At 37.5% G+C, this 18,939-nt stretch overlaps 2 protein-coding genes across 5 annotated transcripts; one reads left to right on the top strand and one right to left on the bottom strand.

The window, feature by feature from the left end:
• Positions 1-3,662: 3,662 nt before the first annotated feature.
• Positions 3,663-10,729, top strand: LOC6581721 (prostacyclin receptor). Its single transcript, XM_002007407.4, has 5 exons — positions 3,663-4,240; positions 8,972-9,191; positions 9,257-9,449; positions 9,517-9,872; positions 10,100-10,729. Exons 1-5 carry the CDS (start codon positions 4,002-4,004, stop codon positions 10,364-10,366), a joined length of 1,275 nt encoding a protein of 424 aa, XP_002007443.1. The 5' UTR covers positions 3,663-4,001; the 3' UTR covers positions 10,367-10,729.
• A 335-nt stretch (positions 10,730-11,064) lies between these two features.
• LOC6581720 (zinc finger protein on ecdysone puffs) lies at positions 11,065-18,768 on the bottom strand. Of its 4 annotated transcripts, XM_002007406.4 has the most exons (5): positions 18,586-18,766; positions 17,568-17,677; positions 17,018-17,402; positions 14,541-14,764; positions 11,065-13,051 (listed from the first exon to the last, which is right to left on the bottom strand). In XM_002007406.4, the coding sequence occupies exons 2-5, from the start codon at positions 17,573-17,575 to the stop codon at positions 11,443-11,445; spliced, it is 2,226 nt and encodes a 741-aa protein (XP_002007442.1). In that variant the 5' UTR covers positions 17,576-17,677; positions 18,586-18,766; the 3' UTR covers positions 11,065-11,442. The 4 variants fall into 4 exon arrangements, with proteins under 4 accessions (XP_002007442.1, XP_015017488.1, XP_043865495.1 ...); XM_015162002.3 differs by lacking the exon at positions 17,568-17,677; XM_015162000.3 differs by lacking the exon at positions 14,541-14,764 and having other exon boundaries at positions 12,879-13,051; positions 18,586-18,768.
• Positions 18,769-18,939: the final 171 nt, after the last annotated feature.

The following is an 18,939-nucleotide window of genomic DNA, read 5'->3' as shown; positions in this document are numbered from 1 at the left end:
AAAATAAAAATTGCATTGACCTTGACATTTCAGATAGGAAAGTGTATAACAGGGCATCTATATTTGGTCTTTTATTATGAAAACATTTTTTAAATTTACCAAATATTGAGAAGTATATCAAAAATGATCTAATATTATATTCTACTTGAGCACTTGTTTCACGATTCCATCAACCTATTTCTGGACCTTTGTAAATAACAATTTTTTTTTCGTAAAGTGCTGCTAATACGATTTATGCGCGACAAGTTCGTAGAACTGACTCGATTTAGTATATAATTCTTCATAGTTGCTGACTTTGAATAATTAAATTTCTTTAGAATTTCGTAGAATAAAATATTGAAGGAAACTATCAGATATGAGTAAAGCAGTAAGTAAAGTAAAAAAAGTAGAGTACTACTGAGAAAAGAATAAATTATAAGTCTTCTTTAAAAGAAAAATTACATATTTATAATAATGTTTTATACAGGTTTCTTTAATATTCCTCAAATCATTCCCTATATAACATGGGACACTGCACAAATATTTCATCAAAACTTGCAGGCACTACGGAGTCAGTGGAAAGAATGTGGAGCTATATCTATCTTATTTGCAGGCCAAATACAATTGTGCAAGCAGCTTAAGTGGGGTTTGCCAATGAGTCAGAAGATTTACAAAGTCAATACGGAATATGTGGGTAAATACAGATATAAAAATTATATGAGTACTTCGATTGTAAGACTTGACCATATACAGATATATATAGACATATTACTATTTGAATTATTCTTGGAAATGGGACTAGAGCTTTTAGAGGACTTAGGGGCAGCATTATCCCAACTCACATTTGAAAAGTGCTTGTCAAATATGACAAGAGGATGTTGGCAATTGGACTGGCAGTCAGGCATCGCGTGGGCTGGCTCAAACGCTGCTTTACCATTAATCAGTGACTTTAGGGTGCTAAGCTAATAAATGAAAAGGTCTAGCAAATAATACGTTATTATTTATGAATTCCATTTTGGCCAACACAAGCCACAGGCAACGAGTCAAGAGTCGCAGGTCAGTCAACTGCTCTGTCAAAGAAGAGAAGATGTATATATATATATGTATATATATCTATATACATAGTATATAGTATGTAGTATATAGTGTATATAAATGCAATTTTTATGTGCCCTCAAAAAGGCAAACGAAAAATTATGAGGCCGGCGCTCTGTAAGCTTTCAATTAACGGATAGCCAACAGGACATCGAGGGATAGACTGAATTCACTGGAATATATTACGCAAAAACTTTTACTGGGCCTTAAGTCAAAGTTCGTGTTTGCCTTTTTGTTATTCACTATCTGTCTCTGTCTGTGTGTATGTGTGTGTGGTGGGTGTGTGTTTGGACAAATTAGCTAAAAATAGTCACGGCATGACGTCCTTCAAGCTGCAGGACAGCCTCTTCATAGGGACCAGCATCTGACGGTCTTTGAATTTATTATCAGCAAAAGTCGACGAATGTGAAGCATATTGTGAGGGCCAACAATTGATTGGCAGCATGTGTGCGTGTGTCTGTGTGTGTGGGTGTGTGTACATAAACCCTTGTCTGTGTGTATGTGTGTGTGTGTGTGCGTTAGGCTGCGAACTCGCAATTAAATTACACATTGCGCATTCGCCGCATTGTCAACAAATTGAAGCCGCTGACTGCAGACAGCGCTGTGCCGGCGCTGCTTGCGTCGCTGCTTGACGGCAGCGCCGTCGACGTCAGCGACGGCGTCGTGTTGCTCACTTCCGTTTCGCTTTACGGCTAATATCGCATTTAGAATGCATTTCGTATGCGCCTCTTTGATCTTAACTCAAGCATTTCGCACACACTCTGTGTGTGAGAGAGTGAGTGTGTGTGTGTGTGTGTATTGATTGCTTGCAATAGCTATTTGTTTCATAATTGCATTCTTAAATGTGCGGAAAAAAATTTCCGAATCAAAAGCCGCGCGCACGATTCACCGAAAAATTTCAATAAATACAAAATATTTTAATTGTTCACAATTTTGCCAACAAAAATAATAGTAGTTAAGCTGAACAAAAAAAAATCATTAAAAGAATTATAAATGCACTATTAATAAATATACTACTTACATTTTAGCTAAAAGATTCGGTTTTCTTTGAGCATTCATCACCTCAATTAGCTCAAGATATTTGGAAATAATTCAATTTAGTAATAATTGACGTTGAATTATTGACGTTTCTTCTGATTCCTGTTTTAGTATACCTATTACATTATGATTTCTTATCGAATTTCTTGATAATTTCCACTGGTACTGTTCGTGATGATAAAAGAGTCTATAGGTTTTGTAACCATTTCTCTGTCTGAATACACCCATGGGTTCAACAACTCTTTGTCTTCTCTCATTTTTTCCAGTTTGTCCGTATCGCAATATAAATAAAGCAGTGACATCAAAGATTTACTACGTAGTCTTGAACAACTCATAAGATGAATCTTAAATAGTATATACGCGCCTCTTGAGGGCGTGGCAGATAAAAATAGAACCATATCTGCCACGGTTCTAGATCGGGATCAGGATCATTCTTGATCTCAACCACAGATCAATGAAAAATTCATTAGTATAACCGAAAGAAATACACTCTAAGAAGAATGTGATTTCAGACTGGAGTTTTTTCAAGTCTAATAAATATATTTTAATTTCAGATACTCAATAAATAAATCCTTTAGGGTTATTCTACGAAATATTAGCTTGCAACTGCTGATAATTAGTAAATACACTATAAGCATATCAAAGCAATCAATGGTTAATAAAACGTTTAGCTGGCAAGCAATATACATAGCTGGTTATAGGGTTTACACACATAGTCGATGCGTTTATATGTCTAGTTGATTAGGTCGATAGATTTATAGTTCAGTCACATATTTATATCAGTATACCCCTGGGAGTGACAGCAGCTGAGATGATGGTAACACTTTGATATAGCTCCATTTGTATGCATAGAGTACTCATTGAGTGAGGGAAAGTCGAACTCAATATGCACTTACATTGAACATATGCATAAATAGTAAATAGTTTTGGGAATATTCAGATGTTTACAATCTTTAGATGACGAATTTGATATACGCTTATATATATATAATTTATGATAGTTAAGTAGAGTAGTATTTTTAATGTGTATACAGTGTAAGGCGTACATCTGCCCTGAATGACCAAGTGCATAGGCTGCGCCAGTGGAAGAGCATATAAAAATAGCAAAGCAATTACGACCGCACACGCTGCCACTGCTGCTGCTGCTGTTGCTGTTGCTATAGCTATTGTCGCAGTCAACGTTGACGCTGACGTTGGCGTTGTCGTCGACGTTGTTGTTCGGCATTCGGCACGAGCGACGCATGCTAAATGGGGTGGGCTCAACTGTTGGCACACGACGCACACGATGCCGCCTTCGTGGCTGCTCGGCGCTGCTGTCGCACACGATGTCGTCTCACCTATGCAGCATTTAGCAGACACGAAGACGACATCGTGTGCGTCGTGTGCCAACTGTTGAGCTTCGCCTGGCTGCGCTGAGCTAAGGAGCTGTTGCTTTGGCTCTTGCGGCATTGCCGGTGCTTTCACACCCACGACGAGTAGCGGCAGAGGCAGCAGCAGCGCCAGCAACTGCGGCAGAGCAGCCAGCGTTATTGTCGTCGTTAGCTGAGCTATCGGCTCGTTATTCTTAATCGACGGCTCGCTGCAGACGGTGCAAACATCGCACGGCAAAACTTAACGAAAAGAATATATCGCGCGTGCGTAACAGTCTATACAGAGACAAATATATATATATACACATATATACATATATACATACTTATGGCTAACGCTGAAAAACAGCAATTGCTAAACAGTTTAATGATAAATTAAGTGAACAAGTGGCTGACGATCGCAAAACTAGTTTACAGCTTGCCGCACTTGCAACACACACACACACACACACAAACGTACACAGAAATATTTTTGCAAACAAACATTGGTAAAATTATCATCAAATAAGAAACGCCGCCATGTCCGTGGCCAGTGGGGCTGACAATGCCACTGTGGGGCACCTGCTGCAGTTGGCCAACGAGTTGACCACAAATCGATCGGCCGCTCTAACGGCCACAGCCGCTTTGTATAACAATCGGAGACGTTTGATATTCAGTTTGATTGTCATGGGGCTCGGTGTGATCGGCAATTTTCTGGCATTGATTATTTTGGCGCGCAAAAAGCATAACAAGAACAGCAAATACACCTTTATGTTGCGGTAAGTTAAGTCGAATGCATATATCGACACCAATATACGCACACACACAGTCAGTCACACACACACACTCAAAGTCAGTCGCGTGCGAGTGTGTCCAGTAATAGTGTCATATATAGTTTTTGAACTCGGTGCTACGAGTTCACGGCAGTTGAGGTTTGTTCAACTTGCTGCACATCGAAATTGTGCGGGTCCGAATTTGCATTCAGAGTCGAGCGTACTACGCGAAAAGCTCAGCTACCCCAAACAGAAAACAATCACTAAAAGCTAAATCGGAAAACATATGCGAGTATCGCATTTCGTATGCCCTGTGCAAACAACAACATTTCAAACTTTTGGAATAAACGCAACAAATATGCTGAGAACATATGGTGGGATAGGATTTCATTACTGAAGCTTTTATATTTGTCAGCCAAGTAGAGAGTGAATTCAGTTATTATACTGCTTTGCATCAGTCATTACATTTATATGAATTAAAATAGATTTTATTTGGTTTTAAGCAGGTCGTATACTTAATATATCTAAATTTTTTATGTTCGTGGAAATTCATCACATTTTTAGATCCTTTAAGATATTTAAATTAAGATTGTACATTAATTATTTAAGTATATGAATTACAATTCTCTGCTGAAATTTAAACATTAGTGAATAATGTAAAAAATACGCACAGAAGGAAGCTCAATTTTGTAGTTTTCGTGCGTTTCTTTATGGTTTTTGGTGATAAGTAATAATCAACTAATATGTGACCTTGAGCCTAAATGATTAATATATATATACATTTATATATACGTATATGTACAAATACATATGCACAAACTAATAAAAATCGTTTAGCTCTCTCATAGAGCTCGTATCTAGCTAAGCTTTATCTTAATATCTTATCATATTTTACTTTTCCAAAAATTTTTAAAAGTCATTAACAATTATTTATATAAATCAAATCAAAAATAGATAGTTCAGCTGAAATGTGTAAAAAAAAAATTATAATATTTCATATAAAGCTGTGGACGAATTCATTCATTTATATTTAAACAAAGAAATTATTATTTTTAGAAAACCATTAATTTGTACTATTTTGAGAAAAACAAATACTTACAAGCTAACGAACTAGTTCTTTGCTTAGCTGATTTCGGCCCTAGAATAAATAGTTTGTTTTTATTTTTTTTATTTTTCACTTGCTATAATTAAACGTCAAACAATATTTGTTTATTCCAATGTAAGCTTATAGACACTATAATTAGATGTAATTCCTGTGCAGTGTTGCAATTTAGTCGAGGAATCGCCGTTCCAGCTAGATCTAGCTTTTTGCACTCCGGAAAGTTTACTATCGCAAAAAAAAGTAGTCAATAATAATACGTATATATTAGATACATTTATAATATATATCGAGGTATTGTATTCTACTTATTTACATTGATGTATAATCCTATTTTTTTTTTTTTTTGTGAATCCCAATAATTATACATTTAATATTTTTTTAATCAATATCTACACTTCGTTTAACATATATAGGTCTTACGAAACATTTAATTAAAGATAGAGAAAACATTGATTGCATAAGCAAAGCACAACAGACATTTATATTGAGATATAAAAGTAAACATAAAAAATATTAATTTCCCAGAGTCGTTTCTATAATTAATTAGTCATTTTAGATTCAATGAATATTTTCAAACTTATTTTAAAGCAAATGATAAACACAAATATAAACATCTATGTATATACATACATATATATTTACATATTCATTTTTAACTCTTAGTAATATTTAATAATCGGAAAACGTAATTAAAAATTGCCCATTTAATAACTCAATTATATTTCAATTAAGGCAAATCCACGCATTTTATGGTCAGGCCATAAAAATTTGCTTCCCCAACCAAAATTATGTGACTACGAAAATTCTGCAAACGAATTCGATGAACATCGAATAGGCTGAGCATACTATATGAGATTACAGTGCTACCCATAACTACCCTCGTAATTGAATTATATCGTTTGCATAGCTGTCGCATAACTTGGCATTAGTTCGCATCAGCTTTGATTTACTTTCATTGCTTTGAAATTTTGAAAATGGCAGGCAAATCGCATAAGATATTTGAGTTCATTTTTCATCTGGCTTAACTGGCATCAATTTTCACAGTTTTCATTCAACATAATTTGTCCACAGCAAATCCTCAAAGTGCTTGCCAAAGCAATTTGAGCTTAAAGTAAAAACAACAACAAATGTCCTTGCACAGGACTTGCGCGTGTGCTCGCTCAAGGGTGCAAACGGCATAAGCTTTGATCTACAAGTTTTGATTTTGATTGATGAAACTGTGCGCATTCATTGGCACTTGATGTACGAGCCATGTATGTGTGTATGTAATTGTATATGTAAATATATAAAGGCAGCCCTTGAAAGTTTGTGCTCTCATGCGGGCCCTAAAATGTACGTGCATAAATTTAAATGTCTATATATACGTATGTATGTATGTACGTCTATATATATACATACATACAATATTTACATATAGTAGATACACTTCCGCTATTCGATTGCAATGATTTGCTTATTTTTCCATTTTATGCCTGCTTTTTGGGGTAAAACGGGCATATTAGTTGGCTGTAGAGGCTATATATAGATGCTATATATATATATAGAGAGAGAGACAGGGCTTGCGTTAGATATACCAGGATATTCAATATAGAGGTACTAAAGAACGGAGATCACTGAATTCCATCAAGGTGCCTTGTTGCACATCTTGAAGGATCTACATAACTATATCTATATCATATCTTTATTCAAAGTTTATATGATTTTTCTACATTTTATGATTTTTCTTGAACGAGTATAAAGTAGTCGCTTACGCCCGTCATTTGAATTTGTATAATTTGAAATTTTGTTGCCTTAGCAAAAATTTGCTCAAACATTTTCTAGTGCAAATACAACTCACTAATGTAAAAGTTTTGTATATATACAAACCATAAAACGACATTATAATTACAAGCTGTGACTATAAACACATTTATATCATGAGATACATATATGTATAGTATGGTTCCCTGACTTTAGACGTTCCACAATAATTACTATTCAGCATCTCCATATCGATATATACATACATATCTGTGGTATTTATATACATGTAAATATTTTCTTCGGACAGCCGAGAGTTGAAATCGATTATTTATAACTAAGACAAATGATTTTCTTATGCGCCACGACGAGTGACAATTTTTAATGGTTCTGTAAAGTAAAAAAAAAAAATACAAATAAAAGCGAAAATAAAAGCAAAAATCTAGCTTTGCAGCGACAAACAGAGAACTTGTTGTCTTCTATCTGAAAGTAAACAAAACGAATACTAAATACACTACAGCAAATTTATAAATGTTTTATGTTTTGAAGAGTTTCTAAGAAGAGACCAATTGAAAATTTTTCACATGACCAGTAATAACCCTAACGAGATTTCTTTAAAGACATTATTTCTATTAGATGCAGAGAAACCCCACATATACTCTGTATATAAACTATATATATAACCTGACGACATTAAAAACAATAATAGTACGATTAGCTGGCACTTCAGATATACATAGCCATGTGAACAGTGTATGAGTCTGACTTGCATTCATGAGAATCGTGTAGAAGGGTTTACGCAAGTACTTCACCAGGTATACAAAAGACTACACTCTCACTCCCGTACTGCATTGATACATTTATCAGACAATAACCCAGTACAAAACAGTTTGAAAGATATATATGTATGTACATATATAGACGGAATACATATGTATATATGTAGCTAGGTAAATACAAATGTGCAGACATTCGTTGATTGGATTCAGGTGATAGCAAACAACCAGCAATTGCTTGCAGGTATTTTACTAGACAGATGTTGAGCAATCAGGTCTTTTGGAATGAGCATGAATCAGGCAATCAAGCGGATATTGCGCCTATATATAGTTTTTATATATAAAAAGCAAAGCAAGTATTATCAACTTGCGACTGGTCAGTTAGTGCGATTTGTCACAATTTGTTTGGGCCATCGATAAGGCCCAATAGATGTGACATCATTAAACGCATTTATCGTGCAGAAAACTTTAATTGCGCTATTTACGAGCCGAACGCAAAAGACAATAACTTACAGGCTCTGTTGGCTCTCTGGCCCCTCTAGACCAGGCCAATGCTGCGCCACGCACTTGAGCCCACAACTGAGCACGTCTCTCAGTTAAAGCTCTGGCAAAAAGGGACCTCAAGCAGTCTCAAACTGTGCTAATTTATGGACCCATTCAGTTGCGTCGAGCTAATCCCACATCCTTTATAATGCCTGCTCATGTAAGTGAAACAGAGTATATTGGTTTTTGCGAAGCTGGAAGTTTTAGAATATATATGTATGGATATTCTTGACTATAGCTTAGTCCGTTCAGGTCTTGAAGTATTGTCGATGCGCTCTATTGACTAGAAATTGTATATGTCTGTACTCGAGCATACTATCCAGTCTGTAGTACAATTTTTATAGAGAGTGTGGCAAAAACAAGCAAGCGTAGCCACCTCTATAACTAAAAGGCGTGGCATATTGGGAAAATAACTACATATTTTATACCTTTATGGGCTCCATAAACCAAGCTAAGCTCGCCATAGAGCTCCCCTTTAGGCAGGCAAATGATGTGACATAGTTAAGTTCTCCCATCAAGCATGAACGAGTATTATGCAGTCGTATAGTCACACTCATGCTATTACCTCCATTTCAGCTGCCTGGCCACAAACGATTTGGTCGGTCTGCTGGGCATGTTGACTGCTGCGCTATTGAAGTACAATTTCTTTGAGGAGGAGGAGGTGCCGTTCTTTGTGCGACTGGACTGTGTGGGTCATGTGGTGTGGCGTTTCTTTGGCGTCAGCTCGGGCTGTATCGCAGCCGTAATGGCTGCCGAGAGATGTATGGCCCTTGCACGTCCCTTCATCTATCACAAGGTAAGCGGAAATCGCCACTCACTCACATGACAATCACTGAGATCTAGCTGTGTTGACTGTTGTAGCACATCACCTATGAGCTGATACAGAAGAGCGTCAATAGCATTTTGCTGGTGGCCGTCGTAATTACGTTTTTGCCCTTTGTTGGCTTTGGCGCCTACATTGACGAAACGAATCCGGAGAAATTGAAATGTATACGCTATCGCGATGCCCCAGGCACCTTGAACAAGGCGTACTCAATATTCTTTATGGTGTTTGGTAAGTCTCCCCTCTCCCCCTCACACACTCCTTCACTCAGAAATAATCATCGTAATAATCCTTACAGGCAGTTTACTTTGCGTGGTTATTGTCGCCTGTAATTTGTTTGTGGCGCGTGTACTGTGGGTCATTGGACGCAGTCGCACCACCAAGCGGCATATGCAATACAATCTGGTTAATCGCGAGAAGAGTGTGCGCAGCATCGATGCCGAGAGCAGCAGCGGCACCACACTCTATTCGGCTCAGCCGTACAGCACCAGCACTGGCGGCGGCAGCAGCCACTACAATATGCCACCACCACGTCAATTCCATCATAGCAACAGCGTAACGATGACTGCCGAGACCTCACCTGATGAGATCAAGTTTGCAAAGCTTATGGCATTCCTGAGCATCTCCTTTGTCATCTGCTGGATGCCACAGATGGTAAGTTATAGATGGCGAATACATACATACATACATACATATTTGTGTGTATATCTATAAATTACACTGTACAGCAAACTTAATAAGTGAAAGGGAAACGATTTTGTTGTTAACCAGTGTAATTTATTAATTAATCCAACTTTTTTTACTAGTTATTTATATTTTTATGTTTCCATTTAATTTTAATTATTTATATATTTACATTTGAATGCTTTTTGCCTCTACAGATTGCCATTCCACTGGCCATTCGGCAAGATCGTGTGCCCAAATCGCATCCATTCTTCATCATAGCCGATGTCCTGATGGCCCTGCACTTCACTCTCGATCCGTACATCTACGTGCTGAGCCGCACCAAGAGCATCAATTGGTCGCTGCTCGGCTGCATCAAGCGCTGGCGTTGCGGCTGGCGCGGCGGCCGACTGCAGCGTTCGCAGAGCGATCAGAGTCGCATTCGCACCACCACAACGGAGCAGAATACCCTGGATTTCAATTAGGTCATGCAGACCCCTTCCGTCTGCAATACCCTAAGTACTTATTAGTTCTATCTCTCTCTGTCTATGTGTGTTTGAGTTGAAGACCCTCGTTGGCCAAGGAGTATCTCAATGCTGGGACACATTCCCTCAGCGCCAGTCAGCTGAAGGAGCTGCCTGTCTCATTTAGTCGTAAGCTATCCAATAATAAATCCCAATACCATATCAGGGCTGAAACACATATACTCTATCCGTAGTTCGCTAAGTGAACAAACACTCTTTCACATACTCTCATAATCTATTAACTGTATTTGTATAGCTCTAAGCATTACGTATATATGTATAAACATATTAGCTCTTACGACACGATATCAATAATCCATTAAATATGAAAAGTGTTTTATTTTGGGTAGGGTTTCGGATTGGAGATAATTGGGAAAATGGATCAATTTTGTGGATCTTCGCAAACGAATTTCATTATACTGTAATTGCAGATCTCCATAGATAAAATCAAGTGTAAGGCTGGTTAAAGTATATCCAGGATACCTAAAGAAGTTCCACAATTAAATTTTCTATCTTGAGCTAATACTACGAAAAATCTATCCAAAACACAACTATATATCCAATAATAATTGTAGTCCTCCTTTTAAATTGATTAAATAACCGTTTTTTTTGTCCTGTGTACAAGTAAGATTTTATTTTAAAAGTTATTTAGTACATAATTTGAATGCATTTTTCTTTTATTTTTTTTAAATCTTTTGTTTTTGTTTGCTTGTTTAATGAATGTGTTTTGGTTTCTGCGATCGGAGACACACGCTGAAAGATGTTTGAGTCCAGTTAAGGTCTGTGTCAATTACAATTACAAATTACAAATTACAAATTGTTTATGCAAAATGCTATGAAAATGTCACTAAGAGAAAAAAGGTCGTGTAAATAGAGGTGAGGAAGTGGAAGTGCATTCGCTTTCAGATCTCTCTCTTACAGTGGTAAAGGGGTTTCTCTCGATCGTGTGGAAAGTTTGTGTTTTAGATTAATGGATTATATTATATCTATGTATTGTGTCTTATGCCCAATATTGCCGCCATCTCCAGATGCTTCGTCTAGTATCGGTTGTAGCGGCCGCGCGCGCGGTTGCGTTGCGGCGTTGCCTTTGGGCCGGCGGCAGCGCGAGCGGGCGTTGCTTTCTTGGCTGGCGATGGCGAGGCATCGGCTGCTGGAGCAGCTGCAGCTGGAGCTGGTGTGGCAGCAGCCGGAGCCGGAGTGGGAGTGGCTGCAGCAGGAGCAGCAGCTGGTGTGGCGGCAGCAGGAGTGGCTGCAGCAGGAGCAGCAGCTGCCGCAGCAGGTGCCTTTGCCGGTGTCTTGGCTGGCTCGGTCTTGGTCGGTGTAGCTGGCTGAGCTACCGGTGCGGGAGTTGGCACTGGAGCTGGCTCCGGCTCTGGTTCGGGCTCTGGCTCGGCTTCTTCTTGTTCCTGAGTCTCCATCTCCTCACCGTTCTCCTCGCCAGCGGGCTCTTCGCCCTCGCCGGCCTCCTCCTCACCTTCATTATTCTCAGCCATCTCGAAATCTTCGTCGTCGCCAGTGGCCTCCGATGGATCGTAGAGCTCTCCCTCGCCAGCCTCGCCAGTCGTCTCCTCGGTACCGCCCTCAGCAGCTGGAGTCTCGGTCTCCTCGATCTTGCGCTTCTTGCGCTCATTCTCCTCAAGGGCAGCGGCGGCACGCTTTTGTGCTATCTTGGTATCGCTGGACTTCTCATTGATGAACTTGAGGAAGTTGCGATGATGAGTGGCGGTGCGCGAGTGAATCTCGGCGGTGACCTCTGTGTCGAAGAATTTGCTGCAGACAGCGCACTCGAAGCACTCCAGCTTTGAGATCAACCCAGAGCCAACGGGACGCTGCCAATTGTATTTGGGCAGACGAGTGTCTACCTCGCTGGGAATCTCATCACCTTCGGTAAAGTCCAGGATGCAATCCTCGGGATCAACGGGGAGAGCAACCTCTTCCTCTTCCTGGCTCTCATTGAGATCTTCGCCCTCCTTAGTTTCATCAGCAGCCTCCTCACCCTCTTTGGGCTCCTCACCTTCAGCTTCCTCGCCCTCGGCACCTTCCTCTTTGTCGTTCTTGGTTTCAGTGGTTTCCTCGCCCTCCTTCTTCACGGGCTTCTTCTTGCGCTTCTGTGGTGGACGGAGATCGCGAGTCTCTTCCTCAGCGGTGCTTATGGGCAATGTCTGACGCTTGCGCTCGCCCACCTTTGTGTTGTTCTCAGCGGCCTTCTTCAGATGGTCGGCCGACAGCAAATGAGTGTCATAATCGATGCGTGTGGCAAACTCCTTGTTGCACTCCACGCACTTCGGATGCAAGAACTTCTTCAGCTGCAAATGACCCTCAGATTTGCGATGGGTTGAGATATGGCCGTGGAAGTTCAGATCGCACATGGTGCAATAATCCAACTGGCGCTGCTTGCTCTTGCCCATGCGCTTCAAACGATCAAACTCAATCGACTTCAGCTGCTCGGCAATCTTGGCCTCCTGGCGTATCATGTTGGCCTTCAGGCGATAGCTCTCCTCAATACCCTCGCGCATCATCAAATGGGTGCGACCCTTAATGTGGTTCTCAAACGAGTTGGCATCCCACATGTGCTTCTTGCACAGATGACAATAGAACATATCATTCGGCACGCTAGCATACGGGGACTCCTTTGGGGTAGTGACACTATTTATCACACGATTATCGAGTGGAAAGAGCAAAAGATAGTTCATATATTAGTTAAGATTATTTCAAAGAAGGCTGGCTTTAATAGGCGGCAGCTGTAGAAGTCACGCTGAAAGGATCCCAGTGGATAAATATATATAAACAGACATATATATATAAATAATATTAATAGTTCTGGCATATTGATGAAGTAATGAAGGATGGACAATCAATTGATTGGATGGGAAACATTATTATAATTATAATGCATAAATCGTCGGACTCTGCTAAAAGTATCTCCGGAAAAACTTCAGTTTTCTTATATACGAACTTAATGTGGTTTACACAAAGCACAAAAACCAAATCTATGCAACAGTTTTTTAAGGTGTTCAACAATACGGAAAGAGATAGATTTGAAATTGGCATACAAAACAAACGGACATGATAACATTTATATGAAATCTGTTGTTTAAATGGATCATGGGAAGAGATATTTATAAAACTAACTTATGGATGTGAACATGTCTTTCATGAATTTCAAAAATATAAAGCTCGGTAAACATTGGTATAACACCAAAAGGGCGGAGGTATCCTAATAGCTAGATAGATACCTTGAACTCTGTACAAAGCTGCTGCTTCAATCGGATAGTATTTAATGGAAACTAAGGAAGGATTTCGAGTTTCGTTAAGATTGCTAGAAATACGTTTTTATACGGTAAAAACGGACATAACAAAATGGCGGACGATTCTGTAGTATATATTTAGAAAAACATGTTTAAGCAGCTCTACTGTTTGATAATGGATAGAGGGATATGAAAATATAAGTATATACAATATATTTAAAATAATTACAATGTCTATCACTGTTTGCAATTCAAGGTATCTTACAATTCGGTATGCCGAACATCCTTGAACATTAATGAATGTACACATTAAACGATTTTCCCCATAAATGATATCTATGAGTCGTGAAAAATACTAAAATAAGTAAGCATATGCGAGAAAATAAAATATAAGCGAAATAATAATATATAATATAAAATACGTAACATTTATAATTCAAAAATGAAATTATACGAAACACATTTAGTCGACTCATCCTATAAACTAAGACGCTCTATTTTAACATCAATCAGTAAGGAGGATGTATGTTCTATATAAAAACGGAAAATATATTTATATATACATACACATACATATGTATATTTTATATATATATATATAAATATAGCAATCCAATTGAGATAGTTATTTGTGATTATTCTTGGTAGAAAGAACTTATCAATATGCATTGGAAAAAATTGGAAATTAAGTACTTAAAGTTATACATTTTTTTTTTTGTAATTGATGCATTGATAAAAAATATTTGTAGAATTGATATATTGATGTGGAAGGAAAAACTGCGAATTGAGCAATTTTTCGCGGTTATTTTATTTGTATTTGGCTAATGTTTTATTGGAATTTTTTTTTTTTTTGCTGTATTTGATTTTTATAGTAGTTGTACTCTTACCTCTCAATTTTCTTTTCGCCAGGAGTAATTTCCTTCTTTTTATTAGTGTTGGCATTTTTAGCCAAAAGTTTCTTGGCACGATCAAAAGCATTCTGCTTACGAATGCCGCCGGCGCCCTGCTTTTGTGGGGGCTTTGGACCACCCGTAACGCCACGATTTTGGAAACCTCCTTGGCCACGACGATTATTGAGACGATTGCCGGCACCGCCGCCGCGATTGACCATCTATTTATGTTTAACACATACATAGTTTTTTGTTTTGTTTTTGTTTTTTTGTCGTTTTGTTTACAATACATTTAAGTAGTAAATTATATAGTTTATATAAAACAGATTCGTTTTTCATGAAGCAAATGGTATGAATAGTAGAATTTGAACGATTTTCATATAGTTGATAGATTGTCATCGGTATCGTTATCGATATGGTACAATAATAAATTCGATAGATTACAGTTATACAATAAAATCAATATAGATATAGAAAGCGAAGGCATATATAACATATATAGATGGCATTATACCATTTACAATATTTTTGGATTGCATAAAAAATTTCGAAATTAAATTAGTTTCCATTTTGACAAAACGGGAAAACAGAATTCACACATATATAATATTAATTGTTCATAAAGATAAATATATATATTGTATATATATATAGATGTATATTGGTCAAATCGGCGGAGCGGTTCGCGCAATCAGTCGACGGGGATGTTTTGTTGATGAAGTCGTTGGCGTGGCGGCGTTTATGGCATTTTGTGGATTTGAGAAACACAGAACACGGGCGGGCGGGCATAGGAACCGATTAAGTGGATTGATCGGTTTATCGGTTTGAAGTTCGATTTCGATTGTGAGTTCGATCAGAGCAGGAACGTTGAAGAAGAATGGCGATGTGTTATATGATAGTTTTGATTTTTTTTTTTGGTATTTTTTAAAATTGTTATTGTTTTTTTTTTTGTTGGTAATTTTGCAAATTGCAGTTGCACACCATCAATCAGTAATCAGTACCAGTACCAGATCGGATCGATTAGTTATTCAGTTTCAGAGCAGAGCAGAGCAGATTAGAAGAGTTTCAATCAATCAATCAGTGCAGTGGGACGTCGCATTGGAAGAATTGGGCATCGCATCGTTTATATATATTTGCATTTTGGTTTTTATATTTGCATATTTCATATAATATATTTGCGTTTTATGCATTTTGTGTTTGTTTGTTGTTTCGTTTGTTGCATGTGCCACAATGTTCGTATATCGTTTTGAAATTGCAGTTGTGCATACACATAGTAATAATAATGTAAAAAAAAGGTAAATCATAATTTTTGAGGCACATTTTATAAACGTTGTCGTTGGAAGAGATACGACAACAAAAGTAACGGAAAAGTAGTTATAGTTATATTCATTTTGTTGGCAAACAACAACAACATTTGCAGCAGCAACAACAACAATAAATGCACGCAGCGACGAACATCGTCGGATATATATATATGTATTCGATGTATAGGCACAATTTGGATGCGATTCGAAATGCGTTTTCGATGCGATTCGATATGCGTTTTGCGTATTGTTTTGAGTTTGTTTTTACAAACAAGCATCGAATGATTTGTTTGGTTTGGTTTTCAGTTTTCGTGTAGAAGAGAATAAAAATAAATAATTGGTAAATTAGCAAAAATTGTGATTGTTTTTAAAAATCCAAAGATTTTTGATATTTGGGTTTTTGGTCGTAGTAAATATATAAAGTATTTTATACAAAAGTTATTTAAATGCCTAAATACATCTAAAAAGTGAATATATATATATATTTGGTTTCTCAAATATCATCATACTCTTTTCATCATTAAATGGAACATTTGTTGGCGGTACTTCATATTTAATTGGTACAATCAATCAAATCGATTCAAGTCATCAACAAATTTTATGCTACACAAAACAAAAAATCTGCATTTAAAATGGAATAAATGCTTTTTCTATTGAAAACCTTCTCCAACTAACCAAAATTTCCAGGGTTCTCACTTTATGCAAATTGGTTCAATTATAAATTTTGTTTTTTTTTTTTTTTTTTAGTTACCAACTACAAACTATTTAAAACTTATGTCTTAATAAAAATAAAATAAATAAGGGTTTTTGTTTTGGGTACATCTCTAGTGGGGGAGCTAAGAGGCAGAGGAAGCCTGTTTGTATTTGGTTCAAGTGCACTTCTTTGTTGGCACCAATATAAAAGAAATTTATAATAATAAATTCAAATTTATGTTGTTTTAAGTTTTAACATACAGATAGCGTTTGATTAGCGTATTAAATGAGCTCTATTAACGATCTACAATACTATTTACACTTCAAATCAAACAAGTGCAATTTGTAAACCAATTTTGTTCAGCTCCTCTGCTCCTCTCTTAGTCCTCCACAGAGAGAAGATTAGACACAAAATAATAATAGAATATTCAAAAATAATAATGTTGATAAACAGGCTCGATATATATCGATACATACCGGTCCGCCGCGTTGATTACGATTGCCCATGCCGCCGCGTGGCAGATCCAGCAGCGAGGGTGGATTCTGATTGCCGAATAGATTGTTCAGCAGATTGTTGGCCAAGTTAATAGCCTGGGCATTCATCTGGCCGCCACCTTGGCGCATATTGTTGCCAAATTGGCCGCCGCCGGGATTCTGGGACTCCCACGGCGACATATTCATGCCGCCCATGCGATTGGCGCCCATCGGTCCGCCGTACTGATTACCGCCGCCGCCAAAGTTGCGATTGCGATTCTGATTGCCACGGAAAGCCATGTTCGCTTTAAGATTGTTGTTGCCGTTGATCAAGTGTGCTGGACGCGAATGCAGTTGTTGTTGTTGCGGATTTACGTTGACCTTAACGCTGCAATAAAAGAAAGAGAATGACAAAGAGAAAGATAGAGGATTGCACATAGCCAAATTGAATATTTATATCTAAACATGCACACTCTGAATAGAGGTACTTAAAATGCATTTAATGATAGTTGTAAGTGTATATTTAGTATATTTAATGGGTTTCGAGGCATACCTGACCATGACTCTTAGCTATACTAGATGAAAATATGTATTTTAAGAAGTTTGTTTTGGGTATTTTGGGTAAGCGAAAGCGTGCGTTTAGAAGCGTTTGTAAAGGCTATGCTGAAATTAAACAAAAACATCACAGAACATAAACAATGTAAGCTAATTTAAGCCGTTACTAAATAGTGGTTGAAATACTTAGGTGAAGTTAGTAAAAACATATGTTAAGCATACAAAATAAATTAAGTATCTGTATCTAGGGGTGTGCAAAGGAAGCGCAGATACATACACAACAAGATGTATGTATATACAAAAATAACGTCATCTGAAAACAGGGTAGCATTTATGTATGTATGTATTGACGCACGCATTGACGTACATGTAGAACGCTACCTGTTTACCAGAATTGCAGATATACACAAACACAAGCACAAAAGAGAAATGGGCACAGTTAGTTAGCAGCGATACAAAAAAAACTGGTTTTAATGCACCAACAACAATATAGCCGGCTGAAAATAGCGGCAAAAGCAAATGCTTTTGCTGGCTGAGGTGAATGCCTATCTAAAAAAAAATGGCGACCAAGCGATGCGTATGTGTGTGTGTGCGTGTCGGCTGAATCAGAAAACCGGCATTGAAAAAAGTATTTTTGAGCAGATCATGCATTTATTTACTTAAGCACAACGAAGAATTAAACTAAATATTATAATCTAAGAGATAATAATTGTCAACCTCATTCAACACTAATTCTGCGCAGTTTACATTTTATCAAACGCTCTGCAAACTTATATTATTAGTATGTACTTTTTCCTTACGGCACAGATTGCATAAGTTCTTATATATTCTGACAAATTCGTAGCAAAAGCCACTATTAGCATGAGGCCACCAACGAAAATCAATAATTAGATTGCAGGTTGACTATGTGAAAAAAAAATCATCTGCCAACAGATACACACACACACTCATACACACGCACAGAATATTTTTCACTGCTAATGAATGTACGAGAAATTATGCGTTGATTGACTTACGTTGAGTACAGTTTTGTTGATTTGCAGCTCGATGCAATTTATTTTGTTTTCTTTAACTATTTTAACACGTTTTTTATACAAAATTTAATTCTATGTTAAAGATGGCTGCCTATTGTGAAATTTTAATTTTCCTCACACGAACGAGACAACTTCTCTTTATGAGTTGCAAGTAATATGAATAGCTTACTCCGATAGAAAGCGATAGTCAATATTTTTCATGGCAGGGTTGATTGCAAAGCACAATATTGCCAGACTGCTCAAATGTATACGATATATATTTCTGAGTCGAGCCGTTATTTTCAAATATCGATAAGTGCTATGTTGATAAATTAAATCACAATATTATCGAGCGAA

The sequence above is a fragment of the Drosophila mojavensis genome, unplaced genomic scaffold (assembly GCF_018153725.1).
Source record: "Drosophila mojavensis isolate 15081-1352.22 unplaced genomic scaffold, ASM1815372v1 contig_74, whole genome shotgun sequence".
Taxonomy (NCBI): Eukaryota; Metazoa; Arthropoda; class Insecta; order Diptera; family Drosophilidae; genus Drosophila; species Drosophila mojavensis.
The sequence above is the reverse complement of the archived record's forward strand: the minus strand, read 5'-3'. Positions and strand labels throughout refer to the sequence as shown.

What these genes read in the sequence shown, in the direction of transcription:
- LOC6581721 (XM_002007407.4), top strand. Translation starts at nt 4,002, where the DNA reads ATGTCCGTGGCCAGTGGGGCTGACAATGCCACTGTGGGGCACCTGCTG. An exon ending in AAATACACCTTTATGTTGCG is followed by an intron (nt 4,241 to 8,971) that starts GTAAGTTAAGTC and finishes CCTCCATTTCAG; the next exon opens with CTGCCTGGCCACAAACGATT. An exon ending in TCTGCTGGATGCCACAGATG is followed by an intron (nt 9,873 to 10,099) that starts GTAAGTTATAGA and finishes TTGCCTCTACAG; the next exon opens with ATTGCCATTCCACTGGCCAT.
- LOC6581720 (XM_002007406.4), bottom strand. An exon ending in GTAATCAACGCGGCGGACCG is followed by an intron (nt 14,765 to 17,017) that starts GTATGTATCGAT and finishes AAACATAAATAG; the next exon opens with ATGGTCAATCGCGGCGGCGG. An exon ending in GGCGAAAAGAAAATTGAGAG is followed by an intron (nt 13,052 to 14,540) that starts GTAAGAGTACAA and finishes TGTGATAAATAG; the next exon opens with TGTCACTACCCCAAAGGAGT.